The sequence below is a fragment of the Lepus europaeus genome, chromosome 15 (genome assembly GCF_033115175.1).
Source record: "Lepus europaeus isolate LE1 chromosome 15, mLepTim1.pri, whole genome shotgun sequence".
Taxonomy (NCBI): Eukaryota; Metazoa; Chordata; class Mammalia; order Lagomorpha; family Leporidae; genus Lepus; species Lepus europaeus.
The window spans coordinates 19,344,758-19,360,020 of NC_084841.1; the positions used below are offsets into that span (position 1 = coordinate 19,344,758).

Sequence of the window (15,263 nt, forward strand, 5' to 3'; positions counted from 1 at the left end):
CTCCATCCACTGGTTCACTCCCCAGATGGCCACAACGGCTGTAGCTGCGCCTATCCGAAGCCAGGAGCCAGGAGCTTCCTCCGGGTCTCCCACATGGGTTCAGGGGCCCCAAGGACTTGGACCATCCTCCACTACTTTCTCAGGCCATAGCAGAGAGCTGGATCAGAAGAGGAGCAGCCAGGACTAGAACTGACACCCACGTGGGATGCCAGTGCCTCAGGCCAGGGCTTTAACCTGCTGCACCACAGTGCCGACCCCAGGTAAGATATTTTAGTAAATAATATTTCATGGCTGGTTCATGTCTGTCTTAAAACTTGTGGTTAAGTTAGGTGGAGATATTTTTTTTTTTTTTTTGACAGGCAGAGTGGACAGTAGAGAGAGACAGAGAGAAAGGTCTTCCTTTTGCCGTTGGTTCACCCTCCAATGGCCGCCGCAGTAGCGCGCTGCGGCCGGCGCACCGCGCTGATCCGATGGCAGGAGCCAGGTGCTTCTCCTGGTCTCCCATGGGGTGCAGGGCCCAAGGACTTGGGCCATCCTCCACTGCACTCCCTGGCCACAGCAGAGAGCTGGCCTGGAAGAGGGGCAACCGGGACAGGATCGGTGCCCCGACCGGGACTAGAACCCGGTGTGCCGGCGCCGCAAGGCGGAGGATTAGCCTAGTGAGCCGCGGCGCCGGCCAGGTGGAGATATTTTAATAGCAATCTTTCCTTTAATTTCCTCGTAATTTGTATTTATTTATTTGTTTGTTTGAAAGGTGGGAAGACAATGGTATCTTCTAAATGATGGTCTACTCTTCAAAAGCCCACAGTAGCCAGCTTGGACCAGGCCAAACCCAGGAGCTGTTAGGTCAGCCTTAGTCTCTCATATAGAAAAGAGAGAGAGAGAGAGAGAGAGAGGGAGAGAGAGAGAGAGAGTCTTCCATCACCTGCTGCCTCCTGGAAGCTGGAACTGGAGGCAGAGGTAGGTCTAAAACTCAGCTGAAAAGTTACCGGATATAAGTATCCCAAAGGGCATCTTAGTCACAGAGCCAAACACCTTCCCCTATTAAGCAAACTTACTTATTTAAAATCATACTAAAACATGCAGCCTGGAAGATGATACCTTTTCCTTCCAAGTGTCTTACCAAGAAGAATAATGATGCAGAGGAGAATGGCGATCAAAGCCCCAGTGCTGAGGCCGGCAGGGAGGAGCAGGGCCTCGGCGCTGCAGGACTGCATGTTTCCTTGGCTATCGCAGGCACACACTCTAATGGTCAGTGTGCCTGTGCTGCTCTGGATCGGGTAATCATTGTCTGATATCACCACAGGCAAGAGATAGGTACTGATTTCATGTCTGTTGAATCCATTTTTCCTCGTTAAAATTCTGGCAGTATTATCTAAAATAAAGTTAAAATATTACAATGGTTTGGGACAATAAATTTGTTTCATCCTACTAACCATAGCTTGACATAGATATAAAATATTTTATATAAGATTGTTATAGATTTTCCTATAAAATGTATACAATGCAATGAAAATGTAGATAAATTAGCTTGAAGAGACTCATACAATGAGTTGATTATTTTTTGAGTTTTCAGATAATTTCTAAATGATGACACTTCATAAACAAATCATTCAAAATTTTGAATTTAAAAATTTAAGACATAAAATTATACATATTTATAGAGTACTATGTGATATTTCATTACATGTATACTTTGTATGATATCCAATCAGGTTAAATATATTTATCCTTTCATTCATCAGGTGTGCATGTGTAGATAATAACATTTTGTTTTTCAGACATTATATTTCCACATCAGGAAACAAACATACAATACACATTACTCTAATACTCACAAGAAAATAAGCTTGGAAAGATTTAAGTATAGTATTTTTAAAACCCAGAATGCGGTCAAAAACATTCAAGATTTCCAATATATGACCAATAGTAAGCAAGTTAATTATCAAAGTATGTATATAACTCAAAGAATTTAGAGATGTGGAATACCTAACAGAATCCTAACAATTTAATAAAATGTAACCTCCAGTAGTCTCACGCTTTGCTATCAAGTGTTTACTTGATAAACCACTCAGAATGTTTACATGTGGGTTGTAGGATAGAAACCTTCTTCTAGTCCCATGGAACCAATATTTTATAAAAAAGGCAATGGTTGATTATTTCTTATCATCCTTGTTTATTCAGTGAAATCAGTCTTATGTGGCCAGTCTCACAAACATTTTTGAAATACTAATGGGAGAAATATACTGAAGGGAATCAGTTAACTGTGGAACTAAAAAATAAGATAGGAAAAAAGTGAAAATATCTTGAGGGCAAGATGGTTGAACGTAAACCAATAATCTTGCAAATTATTAGTGAAGCATTAACCATATCAAGTAATCATGTAAGCTAGGAAAGTATATTAGCAAAATAGCAAACACACATAAATATGTTTTTAAAATAGCACAGTCTGGATATTTTGAAATTTCAACATATCTTCCAAGAATTATTGTTACAGAAATCTTCCATTCTCAACCCTATAATGAGATAGGAAGTGAAAACATATAGGTATTTCTTAGAATCTTCTTGCCTTTTTTACTTTAACAGACTTCTGAATTCTAGGTTTACTTATAATAGTTTTGAAATATTGAGGAATCAAATGAAGTTTCACCATAAACTGACAACTCTATTTCAAAATATTTATTGAACATTTAAAAGAACAGCAAATGATAATGCTTTTTATCTATAAGTGAAAAGTGTTAAAAAGTAATGAAAAGCTCCTGTATAGGAGTATCCCAGATACAATGAATTAATTTCTAAAAAGGAAAGTTGTAATAAAATTAGATATTTGAGATGAGTGTGTAGATAAACACAAGGTTATTTTCTCAAGCAAAGTTAATACTAATATGAGTTTTATATCTTGGAATCTTCTAAAATTCACTCAATAAGAGATAGTAGTAAATTTATGTGGAAATAGCAAAATATTCCCTGGGACTTTAAACATATGTTATTTAGTGACATATGTTTACCTGAATATGAGTTGATATCTTGCTTTGGATAATTTATATAGTATCAAGAACCCTTTTCAGTATAGAAAAATGTTAAAATTTGTCAAACTTTAATGAAGGTTAGCCTTGAGTAGATTCCCCAGTAACTTTTGAAATTCCTTGCTGAGACAATACTGTTTCAAGTTTCTATTACTTTTTCCCATGTAGCTTGTTGGGATTCAGTGTTCATGTTAAGAGGAACAGAAAACATATTGAAATACAGCTCGAGGGAGGTATTGTTCCTTCAGTAATTTCAATTCAATACTGTCAGTTCAGTACCAAGGACAGCTTCAGTCAGCCCTCTAAATTTAGTAAGCCAAATTCAACAAATTAAAGCTCAAAGTTATTTTAAAACCTGAAATCAGAATTAATTGGACTTTTTTCTATTTTACATACAACTATGTGTTGATTTTTACATTCATTATTATTATAAAGGCCCAGAGCCAGAGAAAACATAGATATTTCAGAAATTTTTACATATTTGCATAATATTAATCCCAATGATATATTATTTACCAAGTAAGAGACATGTTCAACTTCTTAAAAATTGTAACTACTTATATATCTTTTTTCTAAAATGTTTTTCTGTCTTTTATGAGACTACAAGAAACAATTTTATAGACAATATAAAATTCATATATTATATAGAAAAAGAATATAACTTATCTTTGCAATAATAATTTTGCACTGAATCTCCCCACAGGCTAATGTAACTATTTCTCATCCTTCTGTCTCTTTCTCAGTGCCTCTGATTCTTTGGTGAGCCTGCTGCTGCTAAATCTCATCAAAGTTTTCATAAAAATCTCACCGAGTCATTCATTTCTCTGCTCATGTGTCCAATCTATTGTTAAAAGACCTGATTTCCTGCCTTTCTATCTTTTTTCAAGGTTCAATGTTTCTTTAGTATTAAAAAGAGACTTCTTTCACAAATTTTATTATTTTAAATTCATTAAATTGGATACTTTAAAATAAAATTCTATATTAAAGCATTAAATACCTAATGAAAACTAACTTTATAACTCACAACAATAAATTGATACATTGCATGTGTTATAGTGGCTACATTATAGGAAATTTCCAGTAAAGTCATTTAAATATTAATAAATAAGTTCTAAAATTTACCTTCATTATCCTGTACTGTGAAGTTTGGATTGACAGCAGCTAAACTGAAGAAAAATTTCTGTCCACCTAAAGGATCATCTTTGTCTACTGCACTTATCGTCTGTATTAGCTGCAGAAAAGAGAAAATATGTATTCATCAAATTTCCAGATATAATCTCTACAACAGATAATTTTTAACATCATAATTTTTGTCTAGAATTTTTTAGGAAGATGATATATTTTTTGACCTTTTGAAGAGGGAATTATTTCTATCTTTAGTTTTCTTTTTTTTTTCTTTAACTTAAGACATAACTTGGCTCCTGGTGTCTATATTATTCATATCTAGAATTCTCCTTTTAATCTAGTTTTTGCATTTCCAACTACACAAATGACAATACTAATTTTTGTAAATGTGCCATAAAGAGTTATAGTAGAAATCAGAAGTTGGCAAAAAGGAAATGAAACTAGTTCCCCTGGCCCTCTACCTAATCTATTTCATTTCAACTGGAGAAAAATTCATTTTTATCCATTCCCACTAAAATATTTTGCCACAGTTAGGAAACATACGATAAAAATTGAGTAATATCTGTACTCATTTTGAGGATATGAAAATGAAACAAAGGTAAGTCTTTTTTACTTTACCTCTTCATCAAAAATATAATTGACTGATATTTGCTCTTGGCTATTGCAATCTATCATTAACTGGAAGGGTGGTTCAGTGATCATTCTCTTGAAGTATAGAACAATGAATGTATTTTTAAGATATTTAAAGGATGGGAAAACATATCATTAAGATGTAATATGTTTTAGCTTCTTCATACGAGGATTCAGAGTTTCTGTTGATGATTAAAATATCCTTTGTTTTGGTAAAATGCACCTTTATCAGTTGCTCAGAAAGTATCTAAAGATTTTTGTACAGGAAATACAGGATGGGATATTTTTGGTTTGATGAGGGCTTAGTTGTTATTTGGTTCAATATATATTATCAGTTAGTATTTGGGTTAAGTTGGTTAGATATCATTAGGTGATAAATATAAGCAGCACCCCTCCCTACGAAGACTCCTTGGAAAAATCTATGAAATTAAAATATTATTTCCTTCCTATACACTTAAAATTATTTTTTTTGAAGAATTCTTTCTTTCTTTGAAGTCAGAGTGACAGAGGTATCAGAGTGAGAGAGAGAGAGAGAGAGATTCCATTCTCTAGTTCACTCCCCAAATAGCCACAGTGGCTGGGCCTGGTCCAGGCTGAAGCCAGGAGCCAGGAATTCCATCTGGGTCTCCCACATTGGTGGTAGGGGACCAAGTATCTGAGCAATTTCCCACTGCTTTTCCAGTTTCATTAGCAGGAAGAGCAGAGCAGACATGACTCTGATAAAGGAAGCCAGAGACATAGAGCTAAGATTAAAATTATTAAATATATTTTATTGGCTGGAGGAGTAGACATGAGTGAAGTATAATGGAAGAGCAGAAATGCAAATAGGAAAGTCTTCTTCCTTGTTTCTGGTCTCCTGTCCCTCTGAAATAGAAAAGGTTTGCAGTCAAGTAGCCTAGTTCAGCCACAGGTTAGGACTATTCATACTATGTCTTTTGCAGGTTACAAACTTTCCAAAGAGGAAAGTCTTTGGCTTAAGCTTAGGTCAGGGAACAGGAACTAGCAGGGAACAGAAGGAAGAGGGAGTGCAAATTACTTTTATTTCTATCTTCTTATGACATTGACTCACCAAATAAATGGAATTATTCCTTATGTTTCGTTGTAAGAGCTACTTAAAAAGCATTTAATTTGAAGGAGTGTTGGGTGGATTGAAATACTCCATAAAGCACACCCAGAAGTCCTAACATGATTCTGCTTTCCTAGTCAGAGTAGAGACCAAGCTAACAAATGAATTTCATGAAAGTCCAGTGAAGTTTATCCAAATAAGTGCTTTAATTATGTCAGCTATGTAGGATGCCATAACTTAGAATTCCATCAGTTAATATATAAATGTTTGTAAGCAAAAATAATTTTCAGTGAACCAATGGAAGGAAGACCTTTCTTTCTGTCTCTCTCTCTCTCTCTCTCACTGTCTATATCTCTACTTGTCAAATAAAAAAAAAAAAACTTCTATATGAGGCTACTAATATGCAATCAATTATACAAGAATTATTAATCATGTTCTTCTTACCAAGTTGATCAAGACAGACTGTTTAATTTTATAAAACTCATCTTTCATTTTATCATTTTCCTTAAATATTCTAGCTACTTTTTAAATGTCCAGAAAGTATGGAAGCCTTACTGAACCTGCTACAGTTAAAAAAAAAAAAAAAAAAAAGAAGGGTGTCCTATGAAGCAACCAGTTGAGGCCAATGTTGCTGCAGTTGGTGAAAGTTAGAGTGAGCAGAGTTAGAGCAGTGGGCAGGCAGGACGACCAGGGGCTGACTGCTACCGCAGTGCACACTATAATCAGGCACGTATACTTGTAAATGGCAGTCATTTCTTGGTGTTAGGTTTTCCCACAGTCCAACAGGTTTTCCCAGTCAAGTGAGTTGCTTTTCTAGGCGGAGCTGGAGTGTTTGCACTGCCCTTAACTTACGGACTTTCTCAGTCCACTACATACCCTGGAAAGAACCCCTCACAAAAGGGAATAAGAAACTAGGAAGATCTTTTAAAAAATTATAAATATTGAATACGTTTATAAATCATTATTGGTAATGATTTATAAATAATTACTGGTAATGAAAGGGTATCTTTTGAAAATCAAATAGGGGCCCGGCGCTGTGGTTCATTTGGCTAATCCTCCGCCTGTGGCGCCAGCATCCCATATGGGCACCGGGTTCTAGTCCAAGTTGCCCCTCTTCCAGTCCAGCTCTCTGCTGTGGCCGGGGAAGGCAGTGGAGGATGGCCCAGGTGCTTGGGCTCTGCACCCGCCTGGGAGACCAGGAGGAAGCACCTGGCTCCTGGCTTCGGATAGGCACAGTGCCGGCCGTTGCGGCCATTTCGGGGGTGAACCAACGGAAGGAAGACCTTTCTCTCTGTCTCTCTCTCTCACTGTCTGTAACTCTACCTGTCAAATAAATACATAAATCTTTAAAAAAAAAAAGAAAATCAAATAGTATAACCATAGAGGAAGCGATGCATGCAGTATTAGCAAAGTGGGCAATTTATCTCTAAAAAACCCTCAACCTATATGATGCTAAGCCTGCCAGGGAGAGGATTATTTGCAGTAGTATTTTTAGGGCAAGCACTCTTTCATTAAGAAGTAAGTTGAAGCAGCTAAGTCATTTAAATATTCCAAATTAAGCATTTCTGTAACATTTTCAATTGCAGCAGTTTTACCATTTCAAACAATAGACAGACAATTGGATTCTTGCTGGAATCTTTTAAAGGAAGAATTTGAGATATTCCATAATACAATTTACATAAAAATGTAACAATGACATTGATTTTTATAAAGAACACCAAGTGATGTCAAAACACAATACAGTTTCATGATGGCTTTTCTTTCTTTAATAAAACACATTTGATTCCCAATTATTATTTATAACATGCAGCTTCCTTCTGTGAAGATAGCACTCAAGCCAATTAAGAGCATTTCTTTCAGACATATAAGCTGAAGCTTTTCAAACAACAAAATGAGTCCATTGAGGAAAAGACTTAAAGAATTATAAACAAAGTTGATGTCGGAAGAATGTTTTAAAGAACTAAATCATTAAGCACTTTCTGAATTGCTGTACTGATGAAATGCAATGTATAAGTCCAAAGAGCAAATTCTAGTGCCATGCTTCAAAATTGTATTTTCATTTATCTGAACATTTGCTAAATGTTTTGTTGAATCCATACATTTGCTTCCAGGTATCCCCCAAATTTAATTTACCTTATCTTTAACAATTATTAATATTAACCTAGTGTCAACAGCAGGAATTCAGTAACTTGCTTTTGTTTCTTAAAGTTTTAAAGTTATGTCTCTTATTCCTCAACTCTCATAGCAATGATAAAATCTTATCTTTGCAGTAGGACTTTTAAAGGAAATATGAAACCTGGCATTTAGCTATTTAATATATTGTCAATTAAAAAAAAATAAGGCGGGCCAGTGCCTCGGCTCACTAGGCTAATCCTCAGCCTGTGGCACCGACACCCCGGGTTCTAGTCCCAGTCGGGGCGCCGGATTTTGTCTCGGTTGCTCCTCTTCCAGTCCAGCTATCTGCTGTGGCCCAGGAAGGTAGTACAGGATGACCCAAGTGCTTGAGCCCTGCACCCTTGTGGGAGACCAGGAGGAAGTACCTAGCTCCTGGCTTCAGATCAGCGCAGCGCCAGCTGTAGCGGCTATTTGGAGGGTGAACCAACGGAAGGAAGACATTTTTCTCTGTCTCTCTCTCTCACTGTCTATAACTCTCTCTGTCTCTCTCTCTCTCACTGTCTAACTCTGCCTGGCAAAAATATTTTAAAAAAATAAGTCAAGGTTTTCTAAAGTTATTGTATTATTGAGATTACATATGACATTCCTCTCAGGAATATGAAAAAGGAAATATTTAGCACACTGATAAAGTCTTCTCATGTTCAATACAAGTGATGCTCACCTGCCCAGGTCTGGCATTTTCACATACAAAAGTGTCATAAAACACAGCAAACTGTGGGGCATTGTCATTGACATCTAAAATTCTCACAAAAACAGCCACACGAGTCATTTCTTTGGGATTATCTAAGAAAAGAAGAAAAAAATTTGTTGACAAATACATTTGCACACCAGATTTAATTTATATAGGCATCTTGTAGATATTAAGTGCTGACATACAATAAGCACTGCATTCATTCAACTGACATAATGAGCAAATACAATAAAGAAAATTACTACAGAGCCTAATTAGGTAGTCATGAATTCATTTGTTATTAGACGCAAGGGTACCATTATGATTCTGGAAAATCTTTTTAAGAGCACAACACAGTTTAATTGAGTTTGTATTATATTTGTGTCCTTAATGTCCAAATACACAAAATAGGAAAATTTATTTATTAAATTCTTGTTATACGTCACTATGTCATTGACTGTTTATTATTTTGGATAAAACAGACATTTTAAATAAATTTCTAACTTACTCACTAGCTCCTAAGTGTTAGTAGCTGTATTAAAACCTACTCCACTGTCTACTTCTATCACTAAAACATACTCCAACAGCTACTCTGAATTTGCCTTTCAGATATTATTACAAATTGGGGCTGGTGGTTCCTGTTCTGGTTACTCCACTTCTGAGGTCCCTGCTAATGGCCTGTGAAAAGGAGCTGAGGATGGCTCCAGTAGTTTGGGCTTCTCCCACCGACCTGAGACTCCCTGATGAAGCTCCTGGCTCTTGGCTTTGGCATGGCCCAACACTGGCCATGGAAGACATATGGGGAGTGAACCAGGGAATGAGAGATCTCTCTGCCTCTTCCTCTCTCTCTCTAACTCTGATCTCTATGTGACTGACTTTCAAATAAATAAATAAATAAATAAATAAATAAATCTTAAATTAAGGAAATATAGGACACATGACTACTAACTTCACAAACTGATTTGAAAATATACAGTGAAATGAAAGTGTGACTACTATTAATATAGCCATTACTGGTAATATTTCAAGAATACAGGATCAATTTTGCATAAAACTTTCTTATTTCCAAATTAGCATAAAAACAAACACTATAATCATCTTTGTTACAAATGCTAAAGTTACAAGCATGAAAATTTTCACATGAAATATGCCTTTAAAATAGTTTTGAATTGTAACTTTAAAATATAAAGATCTCTTTTTTAGCTTAGCTTTTTTAATAACCCTGCATTTATCATAATTGCATTTTTCTCAATTACGTTTTTTCTGGGACCTTCTTCTGATATCTGAGGGTATTTTGACATTTCAAACTCAGTTTATATTCATCAACCTTCATGATATTAATATCTCAGTCTTTGCACATGGTTAAACCTCTGTATGAACTATGGCAATGTCAAGCTTAAGGGCAATATAAAAGGAGAAAGGAGATAATTAGCTAAAAACAAAACAAGACAAAAAATAGAGGAGCTGAGAGGCATCAGCTGCCTAATTAAATGGATTCTACCAACGTGGGTGAGGGTAGTAGCATTAACCTTTGTGAAATTTATCTGAATTTTAAATTTTACCTAATTTTCTGATACAAATTAAAACATACCATCATATACAAATAAGGAATGTATCAATTTGCAAAATAATTTATTCTCCACCTTTTGTCCATGTAATTGTACTGTTACTGAAGTAATTAAGTCAGTATTTAAAAAAAAAAAACAATATGTAATAACTGATTATCCAACAGGGTCATTTACAAGAGTAAAGCAGTACAAAGGAAGGCAGAGAGCATTTTAAATTCATTTCTAGTGTATTTATCTTGAAAGAGGAAATTTAAATATCTTCAACACTTCTGAAGTTCTACTTCAGTGTTCTTAATTCACATGTACGCAATTGTCTGGATCATATTTCCTAGTTGCTAATAAAATGTTGTATATTGTCCCCTTGCTACTATGTCATGGCAGTAAGCATCCAGGCCTGGATTCCAACTGTGTTGCTTTCATTCTCTTATTTAACAAATTTTGATTGTGTGACTGGTGAATTTACAGCACCTGAACAATATGTACCAAAGTAAGATCTCCAGTCTCACAGAGTTATTTTGGGAAATTAGTTAATTTGTAATTTGATATGTTTTTATTTATTTATTTATTTATTTTTTGACAGGCAGAGTGGATAGTGAGAGAGAGAGACAGAGAGAAAGGTCTTCCTTTTTGCCGTTGGTTCACCCTCCAATGGCCGCTGCGGCCGGCGCATCTCACTGATCCGAAGCCAGGAGCCAGGCGCTTCTCCTGGTCTCCCATGCGGGTGCAGGGCCCAATGAGTTGGGCCATCCTCCACTGCCTTCCCGGGCCATAGCAGAGAGGTGGCCTGGAAGAGGGGCAACCGGGATAGAATCCGGCGCCCTAACCGGGACTAGAACCCGGTGTGCTGGCGCCGCAAGGCAGAGGATTAGCCTGTTAAGCCACGGCGCCAGCCTTATATGTTTTTATTAAAGTGTAAGTTCAGTGATCAGTATGTATCATAATGAAATACACTGGTTGTAAACATAATTATCTTTATTGTGACTGTCATATCTTCTAGACTTCCATAAGAACTTATATATCATCTTCCCCATACAATCATTCATGCAATAAAAATATATTTTGAATGAATAGGATCTTTATTTATTTATTTTAAAATTGTTTTATTGTTTTCCAATTTTTAATTTTCATTTTTCAAAGACTCCATGTGTTTTGTGGATATAATTCTAGAACAAAAGTATATTCCCTTCCTCCCTCTCATGTTCCCTCTCCCTCCCATGTTAACCAGCTTTACCCTAATTCATTTGTGTCTGAAGATGGGTGTATTTGGAGAAAAGTCAAAAGAGGAGGAAAACAAGAGAAAAATGCTGTCCAATTATTTTCTTGCCTCTCCTATTTCTAGACAATTTTTCTAAAATACAAAGGTATGATGTTTATCTACAAATGGATCTTCCACTACCTAATTACTTGTTGCTGTGGAGAAGGGTGGGAATGTAAGTTTCCTCCATATTATACGAATATAGTCTTCAACCTTCCTATATAGTGGATAGACACAAGCACAATATTTTAATCTACTATCGTAACATAAAAATAACTCTTGTTGATAACAATTCACTTTTTAACTATGCCACATTAGCTAGAAGAGACAGAAAAGTTTCATATCTAAGAAAATGGCATTGTCAACCTCTTCCCTAACACAATATACAGATTCTCCAGCTTCTTTAAAAATAACTCAAAGCTCTTCAAATCAAAAGCTAAATTCACAGCAATGCTTGTGCTTTGTAAAGCACCAGGCCTGGAGTCACCTATACAAAATACAGTGCTTACACTAATCTTTTTAGCTGGCAGACGATGCAGCTTATATATAAATAAGAGTATAACACATTCCAAGGAAAAATCATCCTGAATAGCAGCTGGCATGCATTTCACAGCTGAATCTCCCTTGGAGGACTTCAGAGAACCCATAGAGTAGAAAAATATGGCAACAATAAAGAACCTTAAAATGTATGTCCTAAGGTGAGGCCATTCCTATGCAACACAGGCTTGTCCATACCGCCAAAAAAAGGCAACCTTAAAGCATTGTCTAGAAATCCCAGGCTTTGAAGGAAACAATTTTTCTACCTTCTTAGGGTGAGAATTTCCACTAAATAAAGACAATGGACCCCTGTAGTTATGCACTTTGCTCTGTTGTCCTCAGAATATATCACAATGATTGTAGCTAAATTTTCTGATGTGGTTTGACAATTTGCTTTTTATAAAAATGTGCTCTAAATTCCTAGATTTATTATTAAATCATTAATTATGATTAATTTCATATCTTTTATCCTTAAACTGGCAGTGAAAATATTTTAGAGAAGAAACAGTGATAACTTCACTTTCATAGTATATGAATTTTACTTTTTTAGTATAGTGAAGTGTATTATCTGCAGAAGTCTTTGCCATGTGTTGCAATACGTTGCTGTGAAATGTAGAATTAAGCAGTCAGAGCCTGGAAACACATGAGTAGGAAGCACATTTACACTTGATTCTGCCCTGCACATGGCTTAGTGTGTGACACATTTACCTTGAACTAGTGTTTAAAGTCTAATAAAAACATTCCCCTGCAAGAGGTTTCTCTCTTACTCTCAATGCATTTAGTACGCAGAACAACATAATGGGGACCTGCCTGCTTGTGGTGTGGCAGGTAGGCATTCCCGGGCAGTTGTTCCATTGATTGATTCCATTTAAAGGCCAAAAAAAAAAAAAAAATAGGTTTAGTTCTTAAGATGAAGAAGTAATTGGTTTAGCTTTTTACGGAATCGTAATTATTTCAGCTAGCTTTAGATGTTAAATTTCTCAAAGTATCTGAAATAGAAAATTTGATTTTTAGCTCATTGAGCTTGAATGAGGATCTTGAATCAGGTAGGGAGCACAAACAATGAGGATTCTGGAATGGTCAGATTGGGTCCTGCTTGGGTACCTAACCGTGGGGATACAGAGACAGATACATAAAGGAAAGCTTTCCTGAAACGAAAAATCTGTGAATCTTTCAGTTAGTCCTAAAAGGCACAGCCATGTATATGTCACTATGTGAAAACTGGATCATTTGAGGTCAATCTGTATTTCAGAGCTAGATTTAAAGAGAAAGCCCAATGCATTACCTCATCTTGAAGCATACAGTTCATTGTTGATGATCTGCCTCGCCTGACGTTATGCATCTAGAACACTTGGTGAACCAGCCCCAGTCCTTTACCACTTGTTTGTGGATTCAGCTTAATGTTTCAGATCTGGAATTCCTGGGCTTACTTTTATATCATGATTCACATTCAGTATGGGGATCAGAAACCATGAAAAGGTTTGTATATGTGTGGGCATATGACTTGAGCAGTTGTACGGGGCCTCAAACCTGAAGGGACCCACTTAATTTAATTCTGTGATCTTCTCTTCTTAAACTCCTCAGTAATTTTTTATGAACCTGATATTTTCATTTATGTAGCCAGTTTGTGAGCAAGAACTTTTGCTTCTCCTAGAATACTTATAGCTCTACCTCAATGAATAACTATAAGAAATAATGGTAAAATCTATAGCTCTGGAGAAGTTACTTAAAAATTTAAAATGATAATTTGTACATACAATGATCAGGTACATGAAGCATATTTAATGAAATAAATTTAATGAGCAATAAATCATGACATATATTTAATGTTATAAAATCTTTAAATATATGTTGAGAAAGACAAAAAGGATATAGGTACAAGAAATATATAAACATGAACACATATAAATTATATGAATAAAGTTCATCTTACTGATTTCAGCAGCTATAACAGTAAGATTGTGCCACTGAGATAGTTCACGGTCAAGTGGTTTTGATGTATAAAGGGATCCATTTCCAGAATGTATGTTAAAGATCCTGTCAAGGTCAGTATGGCGATCCAAGGAGAATCTGAGCATAGAGGGCAAAGAAAAAAACACGGCAGTATTATGGATGGTTTGCAGGAGGAAATGATGAGGTACAAAGACACACATATCACTAATAATTACAGGAAAGAAAGTAATACTGTTCTAGAGTGTAGACTGTTTCATTGATTTGTCAGATACACACACACACATCCTCTCTAAAGTGTGAACGGCCACTTTGTCTTGCATTCAAATGCTAGTCTTCTGAATGCTGTGGTATCTAAATAATTATCTATTGCCCTACACAGTCAACTAATTTTGATGTATTTGCCCACAAAATGGTTTGTATTACAGGAGATTACATTACCAATTGACTTTATTTAATGATTGAGTGTTCTACTGAAGAATTACCACATGGCTCTATTTGCAAAAGATCATTCCCAGAAGTCTTTCTCACTGAGAAAACTAGAGACAGCATTATTTTTTTTTTCAAAGAAGTAAGACATCAACTTATACTGTTGTATAAGTTATGATACTTCCTGTTATGATACTCATATACCTTTGGTTTCTTAAACATATGGATCATCTTAAAATTGATAAATTTTAACTGGAGATATTTTAAAATAAAAAAGTTTAGAATGAGTTTTATAATACATCTAAAATGCACACCTAAAGCCTATATGCATTTTTTGATATAAAATGTAGGCTGAAAATTTTTCATAGGCATTATGTTGGGTGCTACTCAAAAGGCTAACATTTGATTTATTAATCTCTTTATGTCACTGGGATCAATTACATTTTATCAAACTATATCATACCATTCACAAATAAAATCAATGTATCTCTGTATCTGAAATAATTCCCAAATTTCATTCTAAGTTGAAAAAATTATCTTATTACCAAAACACCCAACTTAGTGAATTTTTCCTCTTCCTTATAGTCAATCTTCCATGATTGTCTAAAATAAAAGCTAGTTGTTTTCTTCTATTGTAAAGTACCTACTGCCACTCATTTATACCATTTATCACATTGTATTTGGAGATTGTTTCATCTCATAATTCAAACAGAAAAAAAAGCATGAATATACCAAGAATCGCACTCTAGTAGGCACTAAGTAAATATTTGACTCTCATATTGAATCTTCTCCATAATAAACAGAAAAATCCTGGAGAAAAACATGTCAATAT

At 35.5% G+C, this 15,263-nt stretch overlaps 1 protein-coding gene across 2 annotated transcripts in view; it reads right to left on the minus strand.

Moving 5' to 3' along the window:
• Window positions 1-15,263, minus strand: part of LOC133774145 (cadherin-10) — a 99,437-nt gene that overhangs the window by 5,026 nt on the left and 79,148 nt on the right. Inside the window, exons 7-11 of one of the 2 annotated variants that reach the window (XM_062211765.1) lie at window positions 13,986-14,122; window positions 8,643-8,805; window positions 6,533-6,545; window positions 4,149-4,248; window positions 1,124-1,375 (exon numbers count right to left, since the gene is read on the minus strand). In XM_062211765.1, coding sequence (XP_062067749.1) covers window positions 1,124-1,375; window positions 4,149-4,248; window positions 6,533-6,545; window positions 8,643-8,805; window positions 13,986-14,122 — 665 coding nt within the window. Of the gene's footprint in view, window positions 1-1,123; window positions 1,376-4,148; window positions 4,258-6,532; window positions 6,546-8,642; window positions 8,806-13,985; window positions 14,123-15,263 lie in introns of both variants that reach the window. The other variant, XM_062211766.1, reaches the window with a different exon arrangement.